Source organism: Xyrauchen texanus, chromosome 48, assembly GCF_025860055.1.
Source record: "Xyrauchen texanus isolate HMW12.3.18 chromosome 48, RBS_HiC_50CHRs, whole genome shotgun sequence".
Taxonomy (NCBI): Eukaryota; Metazoa; Chordata; class Actinopteri; order Cypriniformes; family Catostomidae; genus Xyrauchen; species Xyrauchen texanus.
Genome location: NC_068323.1, coordinates 8,564,720 through 8,585,927, shown reverse-complemented (window position 1 = coordinate 8,585,927; position 21,208 = coordinate 8,564,720). Strand labels below are relative to the sequence as shown.

Genomic DNA, 21,208 nt, shown 5'->3' with positions numbered 1-21,208 from the left:
TGACTGGAGAACATTACTTCTGGGTGACTCGAGCTTTGAGTGAGTGTGGATCCCCGTAGCTCCTCCTCTTCACGCGTAAATGGCCAATCATGGCGGAGGATGATTGAAGGGGATCTTAGGACGCGCTTTACAATTAATAAGAATTAGTCATTCACCGAAACATTTCTTATTACTAGTTAACAAGTGTTTCGGTGAATGAGTAAGCATCCATGTGACCATGTATTGTGTAAATGGTGTATGCATGGTGATATATATATATATTTCACTCGTCTTAATAGGTTTTTATTATTATTATTATTATTATTATTATTATTATTATTATTATTATACTATTCAGATATTAAACATGTATATCAGTAAAATATTAATCTTAATAAATAATCTTAATATTAAATATATATATATATATATATATATATATATATATATATATATATATATATATATATATATATGTATAATTATTATTGTTGTTGTTATTATTAAATCGTGATGTTCAGTTGTTGTGTTCTTTTGTATTTATTAATTTTTAAAGTGATACCAGAATTGTTTTAAATTATTATTATTATTTTTTAAATTATCCTTCTGACATTACCTACCAAAGTAAATTACTCCAGTATGACAAACATGATTATTATTATTTTATTTTATGTTTTTCTTACCTGACACTCTTAGAGAGTTTTTTTGGGATAACCATCAAACCCACTGTACTGTCTGACTGTAAATTCTGTTAGACCCCCTGCCAACACAAGCGTTCATAAAAGAGTTATTAGAGCTGAAAAATGACCGTTACTGTCCCAATGCCCTGTTTACAACAGTAATTAAAATAAATTACATCTCACTTTACAAAAAAAATAAAATGTAAATGTCCAATTCATTCAATGTGATGGAATTTTGAATGCATAAACTTTTTTTTTGTTTGTTTTTTTTTTTTGTGTATGAACATTTTGAACATATGAACATTAATTGTAACAATTGTACATTAAATAAGTATTTATGCATTTATGCAGTTTTTATGGATAAAATAATAGAATACATCTGAAGTTACTATTTTCTCCTCAGTATGTCTGTTGTAATGTAGTGCCATCTGCTGTACAGAACCCTCTTAAACATGGCAATAAATATACGTAGACCAAATAGTGATACTATAGTTTTGAGCATATTGCATAATATTAATTTTCTTATATCCATAAATACAGTATATACACTATTTATATGCATTTGTTAAGTATTCAGATCCCTTGTTGCAGCCGTATGCAAAACTGCTTTAAATTATTATTTTTTCAAATCAATCTACACTCTATTTTTGATAACTTTGCAAATGTATATAAAAAACAAAACTGAAATATCACATTGACATAAGTATTCAGACCCTTAACTCAGTACTTAGTTGAAGCACCTTTGGCAGCGATTACAGCCTCAAGTCTTTTTGGGTATGATGAGAAAAGCTTTGCACACCTGGATTTGGGGATTTTCTGGCATTCTTCTCTGCGGATCCTCTCAAGCTCTGTCAGGTTGGATGGGGACTGTCTGCGGACCGCCATTTACAGGTGTCTCTAGAGATGTTCGCTTGGGTTCGGGATTGGGCTCCTGGTGGGCCACTCAAGGACATTCACAGAATTGTCCCTAGTAAGCTATTCTTGAGTTGTCTTGGCTGTGTGCTTAGGGTCTTTGTCCTGTTGGAAGGTGAAACTTCTGAGGTCATGAGCACTCTGGACCAGGTTTTCATTAAGGATATCTCTGTATTTTGCTTAGTTTAGCTTTCCTTCAACCATGATCAGTCCCCCAGTCTCTGCTGCTGAAAACACCCCCACAGCATGATGCCACCACCACCATGCTTCATCGTTGGGATGGTATTGTGTAGGGGATGAGTGGTGCCTGGTTTCCTCCAGACATGATGCTTGGAATTGAGCCCTTTGGGTAATTTCTTATGTGTCTTGCACTGAGGAGAGGCGTCCATCTGGCCACTCTGCCATAAAGCCCAGATCGGTGGAGTGTTGCTGTGATGGTCGTCCTTCTGCAAGTGTCTCCCATCTCCACACATGATCTCTGGAGCTCAACCAGCGTGACCATCAGGTTTTTGGTCACCTCTCTTACCAAGGCCCTTCCCACCCGATTGCTCAGTTTGGCTGGGCGGCCAGCTCTAGGAAAAGTCCTGTTGTTACAAACTTCTTCCATATAAGATTTATGGAGGCCACTGTGCTTTTGGGAAACTTCAATGCAGCTGATTTTTTTTGTAGCCTTCCCCAGATCAACACAATCCTGTCTCTGAGCTCTGCAGGCAGTTCCTTTGACCTCATGGATTGGTTTTTGCTCTGGTATGCATTTTCAGCTGTGAGACTTTATATAGACAGGTGTGTGACTTTCCAAATCATGTCCAATCAATTGAATTTGCCACTGATTGTAGGTGGACTCCAATCAAAGTGTAGAAACATCTCAAAGACGATCCAGAGAAATGGGATGCACATATTTCAAAATCTCACAGCAAAGGGTCTGAATACTTATGCCAATGTAATATTTCAGTTTTTCTTTTGAATAAATTTGAAATGTTATCAAAAATCAGTTTTTTGCTATGTCGTTATGGGGTATGCAGTGTAGATTGATGTGAAAAAATTATCATTTAAAACATTTTAGCATAAGGCTGCAACAAATGAAGGGGTCTGAATACTTCCTGAATGCACTATATACATCTACAGTACTGTGCAAATGTTTTAGGCACATAAGATGTTTCACAAAAGCATTTGTCTTAAAATAGTTTTTTATATCTTCAGTTTTAGTGTGTCATAAATGAAAACTATTTATGTCAAAATAGTGCCAAACATATTTGCACAGTACTGTATATATATATATATATATATATATATATATATATATATATATATATATATATATTATTATTATTATTATTAACATATTAATAATAATAATAATAATAAATTATTATTATTATTATTATTAATTTAGAATTTTTATATATATATTTGTACATTTGTGTGTGTTGCGCTGAAAAACTACATTTCCCAGAAGTCAACAGTCAGGATCTGTTCAACAGCGCTTCCGGGTTATCTCAAGGGCATTGGCGAATTGATCACATGTGCTGAAGCGGCGCAGACATTAATCGTTTGCTCTTAATTTTGTTATATCTTTAATATCTAATATGGACAGTTTCAGTTCAGATTTTCCCTCCGGGTCTTCGTCTGGTAAAATGGACACCGGAACTATAATGGAGCAAGTTAAAGTTCAAATTGCTGTTGCGAACGCTCAAGAGCTGCTGCAGGTTTGTGACTTTAATCTCAAAAGACGTTAAATTGCGTATTAATAAGGTGTACAGAATAATTTCAGTGTGCTTCTTTAAATGTATCTATACCAAATAGCAAAATATAATGGTGTTACCTAGTGTCACTACTCATGACGTCATAAAAGCTGCACAATAATTATAAAAACATTCGCAAAATGCTGTTTTAAACGGTTTTAAAAGGTAGAGGTCGTCACACTGCCGGACAAATCAACTTTAATAAAGTATTTCATGATTACCTTATTGCTGTTGTTGATATTTTGCTGATCGATAGCATATTGATAAGTTTTTATAAAAAATGAATGAATGTATGTATGGATGGATGGATGGATATAATTTATCAATCACTCCATATTATGCGAGATGGTGTGTTTAACTTATTTAATTATTAATTAAACAATGGATCAAAATAAGACATTGGTTGTAGACAAGGTTGGGAGGGTTACTTTTGAAATGTATTCCACTACAGATGGCAGAATACATGCTGTAAAATGTAATTTGTAACGTATTCCGTTATTCTAAATACTTTGGATTACTTCTTCAGCACTGGTAGATTTTTTTCACTTGTTTTGACTATTACAAACTCTGTCAGTACAGTAAGACTAAATACACATATTAAAAACACATTGTAAAACCTAAATATATCATAAATAAATTACGTAACTAGTACATTGTTTGTGAGGGGGGTAGTCTGATTGCGCACAATTTAAATGGCATTTGTCCTGCATTGCAGAGAATGACAGACAAATGCTTCAAGAAGTGCATCGTCAAGCCAGGAAGCTCATTGGACAATTCTGAACAGGTATTGACGTCAAACCGGCACTCACTTCCTTCATTAATGTTCATTTGAGGAAGTTATATCCTACCTAACCCTTGTGTTTTTCCAGAAATGCATTGCCATGTGCATGGATCGTTATATGGATGCATGGAACACAGTCTCACGTGCATATAATTCAAGATTACAGAGGGAAAGAGCGCGTATTTGATGTACAAATGGTGGCCAGTAATACTTCTGTATCACACGAGTACTCTGGTACAGATTCTCGGTCTGCATAACGTGTATAGACTTGGATTTTTGACCTCACATCAACAGCTGATCACTACAGAAGCAAGCAGGTGGATTTAGACTGCACATGGACGTTTTTCCATTTTATTGTTTTTGATACATGTTTAAACAGTTAATTAAGACATATTTGTAATTGAATGATTTGCCAATTGAAATTAAGATTATTATGGATAGATTACGGTGGTTGCATTTCATATGCTTGAAATTGTGTCGAGAATTAAGATTATGGGTACAGATTTTAGCTCCACATACTAACAACAATGGAAGGTCTTGACTCCGCCCCTTGTGCTCTTATCCATGCATCAAGCCATCTTGTCATTGGTGGATCTTTCTCCCAGAAGGAATGGCTCACTTTACCATCCCTTTTCCACAAACCTAGTTCTTTTCGGGGGAGAATTCAGGGGCGTCTTTGTTGCAATAACTGTTGCCTCTTCCTCGGGTGCAGCCAAATAGTGCTCCTTTACCCCGAAAGAACAAAATGCAATTGTCAAGTTTGGAGTGTCATTTGTCTCATTGTCTGTTCAGTACAGTACTACATTTGTTTAGACACACATTGTGGAAATGCAGATCCTTCATGAAGTCTCGTGAAAGCTTGGCAAGTGAAACAACCTCTTTGTTCAGAAGATTTTGTGGAATTGTTACCCAGACGTTTTTGCAATTATGGAAATGCAAATAAATACTATTAAATTGGTCCATCTTTATTGTTGACGTTTGTCTTACTTTGATAAAATAGCAGAATGTAGCACCATTTGTAACAAACAACAATGGTTCAACCATTTAGAAGCAAATTAGTTGAAATAAACAAATAGAAAAAAATCTCATTTTCATGTGAGCCAAGACACTAAGATAGTACAACCCATTAAATGGACGAGTACATTTATCTCTCACAGACTCATTTTGATATGCGTAAAATATGACGTTTACCAGGACTGGTACTAGGATGGAGGTTAAGCAACAGGTTGATCGTCAATCATTCCAGCTCTAGGAAAAACAAGGGGGGGCAATACCCCAATACCCTTGATATGCAGGATAAACAAATGTTGCCAAAGTTTATTTCCTTGGGTATTTAGTCTCTATAGGGAACCTTAACTTGATTATATCTTTATATTTCTGAGCAATATGAGTTACGCCTAGGCCCACATGGAAACTTGAAAGCCCATTATTGACATTGTTCTATATATATATATATATATATATATATACTCTGTCCCTTTCCATGTATGTTAATTAAGTTTGCTAATTGAAGTATGTTTCAGTTTTACATCCATTCCAAATCCAATTTGCTCTTGAAAACGGTGTAGAAATGCTAATAAAGTCAGTGACTCCATATGGGCCTGGAGACGGTTTGCCACAACCCCTGTACCACATTGAGGTTTTAAATGTATCATACATCAGAATGCATCGTCAATAAATACCAAAAAATAAATATGTAACAGTATGAACAGAAGCACCAGAAGCTCCGTGTTTGATGGATCTTCTTAGGTTAAGAAGCACGACTGCACATTAATTGGGTAAAACAACAATGGTTGACAACAATTCCAGATAGTACCTTCATTACATTTAAAAAGTGAGGTATATAGAGATCCATTCTCTAATAGCCGTAACCCGCAAGTAAACTCCGGGGTAGCCGATGCGACCGCAGCCGTGACCCCAACTGGTCACCCCAGCCAGGAACCACCGGCCCGGGGTTTCATGGCACACCAGAGGTCCCCCTGAGTCTCCCTGCAGAAGAAAAGGCATGACATTTAAAGAAGTCCACAGAAAACCCAATGATATGGTTGAGTTACATAAGGCTGGGTTACGTAATCGGCTTAAGAAGCACTGTGGCTGTTTTAAGGTTAAAAAAAGACCATTATGGCATTAAATAGCACTGGTTAAGTGCAGCAGAGCTTCGTTGTAAGTGATTCGGATTTCTCTTACAACAAGAAGAATGTGCAACCGCTGATTTTTTGAAGTTAGCATTGTTGTCTCCATGAATTCAAAATTTGAGTTTTAGTTTTGGGGGTTTTAGTCTATGTCTGTTAGCTTTGAACCCATTTATATCCTTGTGTACTAATATAGACTGACAAATATAACTTTTAGCAGATATTGCATATTAAATATAGGCTCTTGTGGGAAAACAGACCAGAAACATATATGGCTTATTTTGGGCTACACCCATTTTTGTCCAATCAAATGCTATCTAGAACGAAAAATATCATACCACCTGCAACAAATTAGCCGGTTTAAAAATTAATGATCAACACAGAAAATAAAACGGTGTTTCTGAAACTCAGAATTGTACAATTAAGTAAATGCACAACTTGATTCGATCTTCCAACCAGGTACTTACCATACATGTGTCCCTATCCCCCTGCATGGAGCCAGCACACATCATGTTGTCGGTAAGTTCAGCACCATAAGCTTGCTGGCAGTCCAGCTGATCAATGATGCTAACCTGCGCTTTCTGCAGCAAATTGGTTATCATACCTTAAGTAGAACAAATGAAGACAGTCATAATGGACCATGTCAAACAAATAGTCCATTCTATTACCAATTTCTTTGTTTTTTTTGCCAAAAGTAAATCTCGTAATAAATGTATTTTACTGTGATTTCACACTTTGTATGTTTGTCCAAGCCAAAATTCAGTTGTCCCCGTTATAGTATTGGGAATAGTCTACTATCACACTGATTGGCCGCAACTTTGTTTAATCGAACCACTAAGAGAAACACACTTGACAAACCACAAACTCACCATCCTCCCTAACTGCGCCCCATCCCATGATGTAGCACTCCATTCTTTTCATGAATGCATGGAAGGGAGAAGGCAAGCAAACAGTCTGGATGGTGTAGGACTTGGGGGCTGGGATGGAGAGCTCCACCAGTGCCACGTCAAAGTCCATGTTGCTGTTATTGAATGCAGAGTGAGGGATGATCCTTTGCACTGGAATCGCCAGAGCACCCACTCCAGACCAAATGACCGAGCCAAGACTTATTGTCCAGCCAGCGGCGTTCAACTCACTATTAAGAAACCCCCCCACCCCAACACAAACAGTTAATATATTCAAATGTGCAGTTATCGAGCTACACAGGTCAAGTCTTTATCTGTCTGTCCAAGTATACACGACACAAGGCGTAATCGAATAATTTCAAAATTTTACTGACTAACAACTTTGTGGTGCCATGATGCTACTGGACTGTTTTCTGGTTTCGGTCTGCATAAGAAGCAATGTACAAACTACACAAACGAGCAATCCAGATGGAGAACAACCATTTTAGGTGTTAGTTGGAGTAAAAATTAGTTCAGGATCAACTTGTGGCAGTTGTTGGCTTTCATAACTCGAAGTAGTCATTGGTATCAACGTAACTAACCGTCGGCCATCGCTTTACGTCATAAATCCACTCTTAAGTTTACGGTTGAGGCACTGTTAAAAAAACAAGAGATTCTCTAAAGTACCTGTGCTCATTTTTACAAATTTAATACACTAAACATCACATTATCCGTTAAGAACACGCACTGATGTGAACGAAAACACTGGGAGAACAGAAAATGAAAAAGGCCTCCTTTATGAATCGTGGAACACTTCCATGTTTTGAAAAAGGGTGGATAGCTCTTCCTTGTTTGTATTGCCTTGCATCAAAAACAGTCTGTTGAGTGTCATCTTTGTCTTTCAGATAATGCGAACGATGCCCAGGCTTACTGTGGTCCAATTAACATCTATACATGCTGGACAAAGCCGAGCCACAATCACATTACTTCGGTCTGTAGTACATTTTAAAAGACTAATTATTGCTTTAGTCCAACTGAAATCGAACTTAAAAATACAGACTACTTCTAGTAAACGCTTCCCTGTAGAGCAAGTTAGGTAGTCGTGGGTTAAGGTTCAATGGTATATTACCCTCTGAAGCAGTGAGCTGCAGTTAGGAGCCATTTGCTGTGGATTAGCGTAGCTCCGCAGCGGTGAACCCGCTGGAACTGCAGGCTTCCCACCCATGGCCATTCACCTCTTCTGGCAGTGATGCCCCCAATGATCCTCTCTTGGCCCACGGCTGGACGGTGCCCGCAGTCTACAAAGGAAGTAAGTGACCCTGATATTCTTGTTCCCTCAAGCTAGTACAATGTTTGGTATTTCAGTGCTAGCTAGTTCATAGGTTTGCCAACATTTCCCCATGCAAATCTGGATACTTGAGCATTTTGAGTGCTTCGATACGGGATTGAAATCTTTGTGTCTCATATAGAAGCACTCAAAATGCTCAATCATCCCGTTTTCACATGACGAAATGTTAGCAAACCTATGAACTAGCTAGTACTGATTAAGGGACGTTTGGCCACACGCTAAAATGCTGAACCATAGGCATCCCAAACGGGATGTCATAATTTATGCTAAATTATGGGACGTCCCAGCTAATACGGTACTGATGGCAACGCCACTTCTTTAATTCAAGGTACAAACCTAGGAAATAGACTTTACTGCATTGATTAAAAGACACCAATTTTGGGGGCCTGGGTAGCTCAGTGAGAATTGACCACCCCTGGAGTAGCCCCTGAGGGACTCCAGCCAGGTCTCCTAAGCAACCAAATTGGCCAAGTTGCTAGGGAGGGTAGTCACATGGTGTAACCTCCTCTTGGTCACGATTAGTGGTTCTCGCTCTCAATGGGGCGTGTGGTAAGTTGTGCATGGATCACGGAGAGTAGCATGAGCCTCCACATGCTGTGAGTCTCTGTGGTGTCGTGCACAACGAGTCACGTGATAAGATGCACGGATTGACCGTCTCAGAAGCGAAGAATACTGAGACTTGTCCTCCGTCACCTAGATTGAGGCGAGTAACCGCGCCACCACGAGGACCTACTAAGTAGTTGGAATTGGGCATTCCAAATTGGGGAGAAAAGGGGATGATAATAATACAAAAAAATAGAAAAAGCCACATATTTTTAAAACAGTTCACTTATTAAATACCAACTTAAAGCAAGAAACATACTCTGTGCAAGTACGCAAATGTAGTCGCAAATGCTTGACCAATGCTTTGCGAGAATTTGGTCCCATTGTACAAACTTAACATGCATTCTTGAGTTACTGTGGTGGTGGTGGTGGTGGTGGTGGTGTAATAGAGTTACCATCAAATGTCTGTGGCGATATTTTAGTAGCTTAGTAACTGAATTCTGTCTTACAAAGTTTCAGTTGGACAGTGCTTTGTTGTTTCTTATCAACATGACAATAGTCAAAGTTATAAATTGCGCTCTGGCATATTTCAGAATCCACATGAACACATAAAATTGATCTTGCTTATGTAACCCACTCTGAGCGGGATCTGAACCAGCATCAGCCGGCATGGGTGGCTAAAGGCTACTGCCTCTAACGTCAGTCGCTAGCGTGCCTCTTAAGGCCAGGGGAGTAAGGTTTGCATACTGCACAGCTTTTACGTACCAGCTGGCTCCCTCTATGCTTAGTTATAAATGTCTATGTTCACGTAATTGCATAGAGTAGTTTCAGGCCTTATCATACAGTTTTGGAAAATGTCTTTGGCAAAACATCCAACAGATTGATTGAATCCATTATAGTACATACTGATGTAGTTAAAAGCAAGTTGCAATTTACCACAGTTTTTCTCATCTGCCTCATTGGAGCAATCGACAACTCTGTCACACTCTGGGTTTATCTTGCTTATACACACGCCTTCACCACAGTTATAATTCCCACTGCAGTTTGCAGGTGAAGGGATATATTCATTACTGGCGAAGTCAGAGGGTGGTTTCACTGATTTAACAAGTTGAACTGCAGTAGTTGTGACACTTGGAAAAGTGGGGTTGACATGAGCCATTGTGGAATCAGTGTAGCTTAGGATCCAGTTGCGGAGTTTGGTGACTCGGGAGTAAACTCCAGGTTTGTTAATCTGTGCGCATCCCACTCCCCAACTCACCACACCCGCTAGGAAAAAACGCCCAGGGGCCACCTCACATACTAGAGGGCCCCCAGAGTCTCCCTGAGGACCACAAAACACAAAATTGACAAAATATAGGCTTTAGATTGTAATATTAACTAATTGATCATGCATTTGTTACCCTTACCTGACAGGAATCCACCTTCCCTTGAAGAAAACCAGCGCACATCATGTTTTGTGTGACTGCCCCTCTGTAAACGGATGACTTGTTGCAGACTTTTGAATCAATGATCTGCACTATTGCCTTTTGTAATTTTGATGGCACATCACCTGCTCAGATACAAAGAACTGTAGTCATAAATCAGGCAATGATTACCTGACGCTGCATGTTATGGATTTATAACATCTCAATTTAAAGGTGCACTTAATGTACACATACTTCCACCAAGGTACAGCAAACATAAATGGACCTTTAGAATCTTTGGCAACACTTTATTTTACAGTGTCAGTGTTGCATATTTTACATGTTACTTCTAGATTTTAAACATATTGTGAGAGCTGTTTGATCATGCAAAACTTAGCACCACAATGCTAGGGAAGTTTGTGTGACTTCTCAGCTCAAGCCTCTTGCACTTGTGTATGAGAACTTCACCTGGTACCGAATAAACTGTCTTATCTTGGGAAAAGATTCAAAGACTTCTCTTGAGTATTTCTTTATTGGATAACTTCCCCGGCAAATGTTCTGAAGCTTACCGCCCCACCAACATACTCACTCGTGTACTGACTGAGAGCTCCCCAACCAGAGACGATGCAGTTCTGTCCAGGACTGAAATTGTGAGAGGATGATGGGATACAGACTGGCTGAATGTAAGGGCTGAACTTCAAGGGTGTTTCCAACTCCAGTACAGTCACGTCACTGTCCGTCGTCATGGGATCATAGTCTGGAGAGACGGTCAAGGACTTGATGTTTTGCGTGGTGGCCTCTTCTTCCTCTCCACTGACCAGATTGGCTCCTATTAGAGCCGTCCAATCTTTGGGGTTGTTCTCTCTTTGACATATAAGGGAGACATATTCAGAAGACATAGAGAATTGGTGCTGAGTGTGGGATTGTTAAAGTTTCCTTACGTTTCAAAACAATGAGCGGCGCTCACGAGCCAGCGGTTGTTGATGACGGAGGCACCGCAGGTATGGCGGCCACGTAGTCTCAGACTGACCTGCCAGGGTAGCTCACCATGACGGGTATTCTCGCCTCCTACAATGCGGCTACCCATGGCTGGACGTGTTCCGCAGGCTATAAGAAAAACAACAGTTATTAACCAAAGAACGACCTAATATAAACCAGTCTATATTTTCTGAACGTATGAGTGGTGCTGGCTTGTACAAATCTGGACGGAAGCTGGCACATTGCTAAGTGGCTACTAAGGTGTTCTGGCTAATTACTTGGTGGTTAATTACTAATCCAAGTCAAAAGAGCTCACTTCCAAGTGTTTATGGGTTTCTGGTCTAGCCAAAGTTTTAGCATAGCAGCTCAAGATAGCAAGATGGTGAAACTTACAGCAAAAGGCTTCATCCGAACCATCTACGCAGTCGGATATAAAGTCACACTCTGGGTTTGGCTTTGTGATGCACTCGCCATTGCCACAAGTGAATGTGTTCTCAGGACATTTACCTGCAGTAAACAACAACAACATCTAAGCATCCAGACCTAATATCTAAGCATGTACAGATATGATTGACATTTATGTATTATTGTCAAATTCCATCTTACTCATGTCATTCCCGATCTCATAGAATGACTTTCCACTTGCCCCTGGAATAACAAAACAAAAAATAGTCCAAATTAAACTATTATTATCAACTAACTGCTGCAAAAACCCTAAAGTGGTTAGCTTGTTTACTAGCCTGGTCAAGCTGGTTACACTGGTGTATTTTGATTGCTTTAGAGTGGTTTTGGGCACGTGTCAGCTGGTCAGGTTTGGAGGCCATTTAGAAAAAAACAGCTAAGACCGGCGAACCAATAATGTTTATAACAGAGTAGGAAATAAGGACAATTTGCAAATGTTATAACGTGCTACAAATGACCATTGTACCAAGAAGGATGATGCTACTGATCTCTCCGTGTTCTGGAACATCGATGGGTTTTCCATTCAACATGACCTTCAATCCAGAGCGGATGAGATCCTGAATGAAGTTCTCTGTGTAAGCCTGGGCATGAGCGATCCGAAAGACCAAACGAAAAGTGGTCATCACATTCCCGTTGATGTTCCTGAAAGATATTACAAACTCTATAAGACCAAAATGTATCCAAAGACAAGGTAGCTAGATGATTGGCCTCATTCTGCGAACCCTACTCTTCAGTAGCGACACGTTTGCTCGCATCTAGACATTTCTCACCACCAAACATTAATATATTGTCCAGTTAAATATCTTTAAAAAAAATGGCATGTTAACAATGTACTTACCCATAAGCAACAATCTGGCAGTCTGTAAAATGATGTGCAACTGAAGAGGCGCTAAAGACATTCTTTATCTGTAAATTAGTGAAACGTTCATCATGCATCATTAAAAATGACAGAAATATCTGTATTCAACATTTCAACATTTTTGGCCTGAAGTGTGGAATTTTTCAAATGGATTTGCATTGTTTTCAAAATGGTTTTTGGAGGGAAATCCATCTTCCATTGGTAGAACAAACAGATGATGAAATTCCCATTCCAGACGCATACATTGGTGGAGCAAATGTTGCTGTTGGGTTTTGATAGCACCACAGCGTTTACACATTTTGGGTGAAATTAGCTTCTAAATAGCTAACTCATAGTTGTCTCTGCACATTAAGCTCGGATGAAAGAAAGTATTACGAAACATCGAAAAATTGCACACTTCACCATTAACATTCATAGCGTCTGCTCAGCTCATACCTTTGCTTTCAGAGTTGCAGACAAAACTAGAGAGAATCCTGATGTTTTATCTTGTAGGTCTGGGTCATAACTGAGCCCTTGTAATTCCACAGTCTCCATGAAATAATGTTCTTCTGGTACTAAGTATGCTAAACAAAAAAATAGGGATTGATTCAATTTGATATTAAAAATACGTGAGCCCACATTTTGAAGTTTGTTTGATAGACTAAAATCATTTTGGGTCATGGCCAGGTGTAATGGGGGTTAGGAAGGGCTTTGTCCCAAACCAGATTTACCAGCACCCCCCTCACCCCCGCCCCAACATACAAGTATGTGTGTACTTTTAGAAGTAGACTTCTAGCATATTGATGGCTTCGAACTAAAAGTCCAATTCTGATTGAATTTTAATCATAAACTTTAAGATAAATGGTGTTTGTCATACCCGTCATGAAACCCACGCCAGCACCAATGATGAGCAGAATCAGTATGGCAGCAATTGTGAAACATTTGCATGAGAGGAAGTGAGCTGACTTTGGATTGCCCTCAGGCCACTTCAAATCCTTGCTCTCCATTTCAGTCTAGACAAAAACCTGCAACACAACCTAGACATCCAAACTCTAAAACACAAGAAGACATGGCGGTATCATATAGTGACCCTTTAAAGCAGTTCATCTCCTAGCAACACCTCCAGATTATTAAGATCTCAGACGTATAAGGGCGTCCTATGGGAACTGTGAGTGAAAATCACCTTGTGGGATGCCAAAGTATTATTTTACTGCCCATAGAATTAAACAATAAAAGGAGCGGTTCCAAGAAGCCAAAGCAAACCTCTGTCAATTCAGAAATGTTATTTCACAGAAATATGAAGCTCTCTGTTCCAGATTGAGTGGATATAGTTACTCATTATTGCAGGATTGTAAATGCCACAACAACTCTCACATTACAAATGGACATGCCAAAAAATACAGTAAATATGTTCCAATTAAAACATAAATATAACGGCTAATTTATATATTTTTAAAGGAATCTACTGTATGTATAATACTGTATATGTAATGTGTATACAGTATAACACATGGTATAATAACATATTTATATATAATAATGAATGAATATGATGATTAAAGGATAAATTAAATAAATAAATAAAAGAAAATTATATATATAAACATTTTAATTCACTAAAGTATTCAAATACTATTCAGAAGAGCTTAACACAAACAATAGCATCGTTTGCAAATAAATATTTAGCCTACTACTATTAGATAGTATAGATGCCACCAAAACTCTCAAATTACATGCATGCAAAAAAACAAAAAGTGTGAGGATAATGACTATATGCCAATAAACATTTAAATGCAAAAACATTATGTTTTTAAATATAATGCATGCAAAAACAGTGCACCAGTATGCTAACTTTATGCAAACAGCTCAATATATTCCAAATAAAACGTAAATATAACAACATAAACGTGTAATAAAATTTAACAAATTTTTTAAATATTTTTGTATTAAATAATTGAAATAAAAACGTACTATTCAGTAGAATATACACAAAGTAATACAAATAACATGCAAGCTACAGGTATTTAGAGATTCAAAGAGCATTACAAAGTCTCATTCTAGGACGAATAACTAGATGATTAGTCTAAAAAGAGATGGGTACTCACCTTTTCAGACCTCATTTGGTCAATTAGGCATCTGATCAATAACTATCGGAGGACACACGCGATGTGGACGGTCACTGTACAGAATGCAGCGCTGTTATGCGTTCAGCTCTCTTGTGGGCGTGGCTTTACGCAGGTGAGCGTGTCATCTCATCTCTGATTGGTCGATGCCGCAGCATCGAATAAAACGTTTTTTATTTCCCTCGACAGAATCTGCAAAAATGACTAAACAATTATCAACAAACATTAAAGCACTTCGTTAAATAAGCAAAGACTCACAAAGTTGTTTAAAGACGTCTGAAGGATTAAAAGAAACAATAGATAGTTCTTGGGAGGGGTTAAGTGACACCATCTAAAAAAAATATTTAGAAGGGATAACAGGGATTTGGGTGCACTCCAAAGCTTTTCTGCAAATACAGTACATTTAACGGGATTTTCTTTTTTTTTATCTGGTAAATGTCATTATTTTAAACATTTTATTATTTTTAAACATTTTAATTCATATTTATTTATTTTATATTTAATTTTTATTGTGTTGTATTTAGCTGTAAAATCTATATTTCTTTTATATATATATATCTATATATATATATATATATATATATATATATATATATATATAAATTATTTACTTATTTATTTCTTTGTGGCAAGTTTTTGCTCACTATGATGTCACAGTGACGTCATTTTGTTGTTTACAAAAAGTCATATAAGTATGCCAAAAATTGCGCAAATGCCTTTATGCATTATTTTTTAATTTCATTTTTGTATCCCCAATTTGTAACGCCCAATTCCCAATGCGCTCTAAGTCCTCGTGGTGGCGTAGTGGCTCGCCTCAATTCAGGTGGCTGAGGACGTATCTCAGTTACCTCCGTGTCTGAGAGCGTCAATCCTCACATTTTATCACGTGGCTTGTTGAGCACGTTACCGTGGAGACGTAGCGCGTGTGGAGGCTTCAGGCTATTCTCCACGGCATTTACGCACAACTCACCATGCGTCCCACCGAGAGCGAGAACCGCTTTATAGCGACCCCGAGGAGGTTAAACCATGTGAATCTACCCTCCCTAGCAACCGGGCCAACTGGTTGCTTAGGAGACCTGGCTGGAGTCACTCAACACACACTGGATTCGAACTCGTGTGGTTGTCAGTGTCTTTACTCGCTGAGCTACCCAGGCCCCCCGCCTTTATGTATTTTTAAGATATGAGCAATCAAACATAGTGGCCTGATTTTTTTTTTTGGGACACCCTATATATATATATATATATATATATATATATATATATATATACTGTATATATAATTATACTGTTACTGTTATACTGTGTACCGCGCAAGAGGCGTGAGAATGATTCAGATCATTTTGCCAACCCATTTGATCAATCCATTGAAAAGAACTGACTCCAACGAGCGATTCATTTGCGAATCGGGCATCGCTAGTTCTGAAGCTAAGGCGACAGAACATATCCCTCAAAGTTTTTAGCCAGTCAACAGTCCATCTTTACAGACAATAACCGACAGATTCAGTTACACTTAAAAAACTACAAATTAAATTAAAAAAACAAAACAGGGCAAGACTAAAATCATTCGGGGCATGTCCAGGTCAAACTGGCCCATGTTGCCCCCCCAAAGGTCACATCCTAGTACCGGCCCTGAGAGCAGGATGTTTTGCCCTAGCGTTACCCCTATATTTCCTTATATGTCTTCATTTATATTTCTCTTAGCTTGTAGGTTAAATTTGAAGAGATTGAAAGAGATACAACAAGACCACCTCTCCATAGAATGTGAATGACCTGGAATTTTATTAGTAGTTGGCACGGCTTCAGACAGGATCTCCCCTTACAAGCCCCTCTAAAGTCAACCACCAGTAACAGACCCTTAACCACTATAACTGTTACCCAATAAAGCCCAGACTTTGATGCCAGAGCACACCGATAAAATCTGGAAAGTCCTGCTGTACAAAAGAGCACCAGCGACGCAAAACACACTGAGCCTTTCATGCATTACAGTAAAACAGTATCCGCTTTTAAAAACAGATGCGCAAATGCACGTTTTTAAAGTATTGCATTAAATATCAGAGGGAAAACTATACTATATTCACTAGTATATTGACATACATAAGTTTCCCACCTAAAGTAAAGGGACAAGCAAGTCTTTGTGGCTGTGCTTAGAGGCATGAATGGCTAATATCACTCGATCTGATTGCCATCGGAAAGTTTCTCCTCTTGGTGGGAAAACCCTTGTTTCCAAGCTTTTAGAAAAGGCGATGGATAAATGTGTGAACAGTCACTCTGAGGGTGTAGGCGTAACACGAGGGATCATTTTTATACATGTGAGTAATGTATTGCTGCTACGCTGTTTATTTGAAATGTATGGGATACACAAAAAACTATTTCGACACAACCCTCATTTGTTTGTTTATTTATCCCCTTTCTCCCAATATGGAATGCCCAATTCCCACTACATAGTAAGTCCTCGCGGTGGCACAGTTGCTCAATCCGGGTGGTGGAGGACAAGTCTCAGTTGCCTCCGCTTCTGAGACCGTCAATCCGCGCATCTTATCACATGACTCGTTATTTATGACACCACGGAGACCAGGGCCGGTTCTAGACATTTGGAGGCCCTAGGCAAAATGTATGCTGGAGGCCCCCCGCCATGCCCTCCTCCCCTCCACCTTTCAGAATTCACGAGTTCACACTTACATCAAATTGAGTAAAGATTATGCGTATTTGGCATGCTGTCCAGGGGAGGGCTCCAGGCTCTGAATTTTGGCCAGATTTACACAGTATTACATTGGATTGCATTGTATTTTGGATTGTGTTGTTTACATGCAATAAGAGATTATTAAAAATCAAAGTGAGGAGATGGGGGTGGAGGAGGGATGCTGTTAAACTGTCAATGAACAGAGGTAAGTCTGCAGTATACCTCTTATCTCGTTGATTATCTGAATGTGCTCCTCCCGAACTTTGTTAATAAAACATCATTTAATAAAAAAGACTTGAAAACAAATATGATTCCTAAGGAGGTTACCCCATGTGACATTGGCCCGGTTGCTAGGGAGGGTAGAGTCACATGGGGTAACCTCCTCGTGGTTGCGATTAGTGGTTCTCGCTCTCAATGGGGCCTGTGGTGAGTTGTGTGCTGGAGTCACTCAGCACGCCCTGGATTCGAACTCGTGACTCCAGGGCTGTGGTAGTCAGCGTCAATACACGCTGAGTGACCCAGGCCCCTAGTTTGTTTAAAAAAATAAAAAAAAAAGAAGCTAAACATCCAGGTTACAGTGAGTCACATACAATGGAAGTGAATGGGAGCCAGTCAGTAACATGATTTTAGTGGGATACCGGGATTACAGGTTTTGTTGTCATGGCAACAAAATTGTAAAATTGATTACAACTTTACACAGGTAAGATTAAGCAATGTTATCCCACTAAAATCATGTTAACATGTATAATGTTTCCACTTTGTGGCTCAACTTTTGAAACAGTGTATTTATAGCATTCACTGATTGGCCCCATTCACTTCCATTGTAAGCGCCTCACTGTAACTGCAATTATTTGCTTTTTTTTTAATAAATGAGGGGCGAGTCAACATTATTTTTCATAGAAATCAAAATGATGCCACAAATGCTGCATTATTATGCTTAACTTGCATTGAACCCGGAATATTCCTTTGGAAAGACTGCACTTCCAAAAAGCAAATCCAAGGAAAAAATTTAAGAGCTGACCTATTGACTAATGGATGTCCTTGAATTTTCCAAAAACACACGACTACTGAATATTTAAACAATTATTTAATAGAGATTGCACTCACAAACACCAACTTCTTGTCATTGTTATTAGAATTATTTTTAATTTTTTACGTTTACTCAATTACAACTTGATAACTGCAGAAAAAACATTCCCCCAAAAGGGTCCCAGAATTGAGTCTATATAGTCACTTTGTGTGTTAACAGTGTTAAACAGAGGAGGGGACACCATTAAGGTAAACGACAATCTGTTATCTGAAGGCCTCTAGTTGTATTCAAATGTAAGCTACTGTAAATACAGTTTCCATTAAGACAATATAATGCTTTCCTATGTCTTAATTTGTGTCTACAAGAGCTTAAAACAAAAAACAAGCCTGTGGGATCCACCCTTTGAGGTACAGTCGTAAACGTAGTTTTTGCTTATATTAGAAAAGATGAAATCTCACGTGTTTATTAATGTCCAAATTAACTGCAATATTAAAACAAAGCTGAAAGAACCAGCGGAACATTTTCCATTTTCATAAACATGTCACATATTTCAAAAATCATAATCAACACACACAAAACAGACCAATACGTTTGAGTTTCATAAACTGCAGAAACAAAACCAACAGTGATCCTGAGTCTAAATACAAAAAGTTTTTTTAAATCAGTGACATCACTATCCATGATTTCAGACCTAACAAAAAGCCACCCATAATAGAGGTTCCCAACCCCGTTCACGGAGGCCCCCCCAACACTACTGGATATCTCCCTAATCAAACACACCTGATTCAACTCAACAGCTCGCTAGCAGAGACTCCAAGACCTGAATTGGGTGTATCAGAAAAGGGAGATACACAAAATGTGCCGTGTTGCGGGGCCTCCAGGAACAGGGTTGAGAATAACGGTCTCGATGTGCATTAGTGTGTATATTATCCGTCCTGCTGTTGAACGAAAGGGTTTGGAATGGCTTCCATCCCGTCCTGTGGACAGATTAGCACAACGGACGTCCCTCGACACACAACCAGACCGAGCTGCCTGGTGTCTTCAGTCAACTTATACTGGTCATCAGGATCTGTGTGAAAACGAAGTGATCGAGAATCATAACAATTCTAAAAAGCTTTGAAATCAAAAAATGCTCATGTAAAAGGACAAACAATCACTTATTAAAGGGACAGTTCACCCAAAAATGAAAATTCTCTCATCGTTTACTCAACCTCATGACATACCAGATGTGTATTACTTTCTTTCTTCTTCAGAATACAAATGAAGATTTTTAGAAGAATATCTGTAAATCCATACAATGCAAGTGAATGGTGGAAAGAACTTTGAAGCTAAAAAAAGCATATAAAGGCAGCATAAAAGTAAGCCATAAGACTCCAGTGGTTTAATCCATGTCTTCAGAAGCAATATGATAGGTGTGGGTGATAAACAGATCAATATTTAAGTCCTTTTTTACTAAAAATCTCCACTTTCACATACTATTGTTTTTTGGCGATTCACATTCTTCGTGCATAGGTAGGAAAAAGAATTTATAGCAAAAAAAATACTTAAACATTGATCTGTTTCTTGCCCACACCGGTCATATCACTTCTGAAGACAGGATTTAACCACTGGAGTAATAGTGATTACTTTTATGCTGCCTTTATAGGCTTTTTTGAGCTTCAAAGTTCTAGTCACCATTCACTTGCATTGTATGGACCAACAGAGAAGAAAGAATCTGGGATGGCAAGAGGGTGAGTAAATGATGAGAGAATTTTCATTTTTGGATGAACTGTCCCTTTAACACTCACCTCTCATGTATTCAATGGTGCCATCCAGCACAAGGTTTAACAGCGGGTCGAAGCCTTTTAAGAAACCACTAGCTGAAAATCAGAAATTAAATGGATAGACATCTTATTAAACATATATTTAATTAAATTAAACAAATACTAAATTATTTTACTTTATGCTATACGAGGTAAATGTTCAAATCTGGAGAATAGCCATGTTCAAATGTACTGAAATACTAATAATTAAGACTCTAGTCTCTAATAACTTGATACTAAACGGTATCTGTCATAATATAATCAACAAAGTGCTAATTAATGTTGTAGAGCAACATAAACATTAACTATCTCTCACCTTCACGACCACCTTGGAACTTAACTCTGATATGTTTGTCGATGTATTTCGACAAATCGAAAATACTCTCCTTCTTTTTCTTCTCTTTATCCTGAAAATTAAAGCCACAATTTATATTTACATATATATGTATAGACCAGTCTGCTTTTACGTTGCTTAGCACAGTACTGCACAATATCTAGCGACCTCTAGAATTAACCACTTAAGAATAAACGTGCGGACAGCACATTTATATGTTTACACGATCATTTATCAAAGCCGCGTGTCCTTAAAGTGAAAAATGTTGAAGCGTCTGCGCTACTCACCGCCATTTTCAAAACTGCTTTATGTCCCTCCCACTTCGTGTTCAACTTTGAAGTCTGCCACTTGACCAATCACAATACGCCTTTTACACTTGATGGCTGCCTTTCCACCAATCAAAACACACCTTACTGCAATCTGACATAAATAATTGTAAATTTTTTTCGTCCGTAAATAACAGCATATATGTTAGAAATAATCAAAAACGTTCAAGATTATTTTTTATAATTTTTATAAAACATAAATATGCTCAGATAAAATAATAATAATACAAA

General features: G+C 38.2%; 3 protein-coding genes across 3 annotated transcripts; 1 reads left to right on the top strand and 2 right to left on the bottom strand.

The window, feature by feature from the left end:
* The first annotated feature begins 3,067 nt into the window (after positions 1-3,067).
* On the top strand, positions 3,068-5,051 carry LOC127639869 (mitochondrial import inner membrane translocase subunit Tim13-like). Its single transcript, XM_052122168.1, has 3 exons — positions 3,068-3,277; positions 4,029-4,097; positions 4,183-5,051. The coding sequence occupies exons 1-3, from the start codon at positions 3,158-3,160 to the stop codon at positions 4,279-4,281; spliced, it is 288 nt and encodes a 95-aa protein (XP_051978128.1). The 5' UTR covers positions 3,068-3,157; the 3' UTR covers positions 4,282-5,051.
* An 870-nt stretch (positions 5,052-5,921) lies between these two features.
* tmprss9 (transmembrane serine protease 9) lies at positions 5,922-13,689 on the bottom strand. Its single transcript, XM_052122167.1, has 14 exons — positions 13,560-13,689; positions 13,139-13,266; positions 12,683-12,750; positions 12,311-12,486; positions 11,989-12,030; positions 11,776-11,889; positions 11,346-11,511; positions 10,994-11,268; positions 10,408-10,550; positions 9,938-10,322; positions 8,240-8,408; positions 7,096-7,361; positions 6,694-6,830; positions 5,922-6,083 (listed from the first exon to the last, which is right to left on the bottom strand). The coding sequence occupies exons 1-14, from the start codon at positions 13,687-13,689 to the stop codon at positions 5,922-5,924; spliced, it is 2,361 nt and encodes a 786-aa protein (XP_051978127.1).
* Positions 13,690-18,563: 4,874 nt separating this feature from the next.
* On the bottom strand, positions 18,564-20,966 carry LOC127639878 (U6 snRNA-associated Sm-like protein LSm7). Its single transcript, XM_052122180.1, has 4 exons — positions 20,939-20,966; positions 20,634-20,724; positions 20,303-20,374; positions 18,564-19,584 (listed from the first exon to the last, which is right to left on the bottom strand). Exons 1-4 carry the CDS (start codon positions 20,942-20,944, stop codon positions 19,442-19,444), a joined length of 312 nt encoding a protein of 103 aa, XP_051978140.1. The 5' UTR covers positions 20,945-20,966; the 3' UTR covers positions 18,564-19,441.
* Between the last annotated feature and the right edge of the window lie 242 nt (positions 20,967-21,208).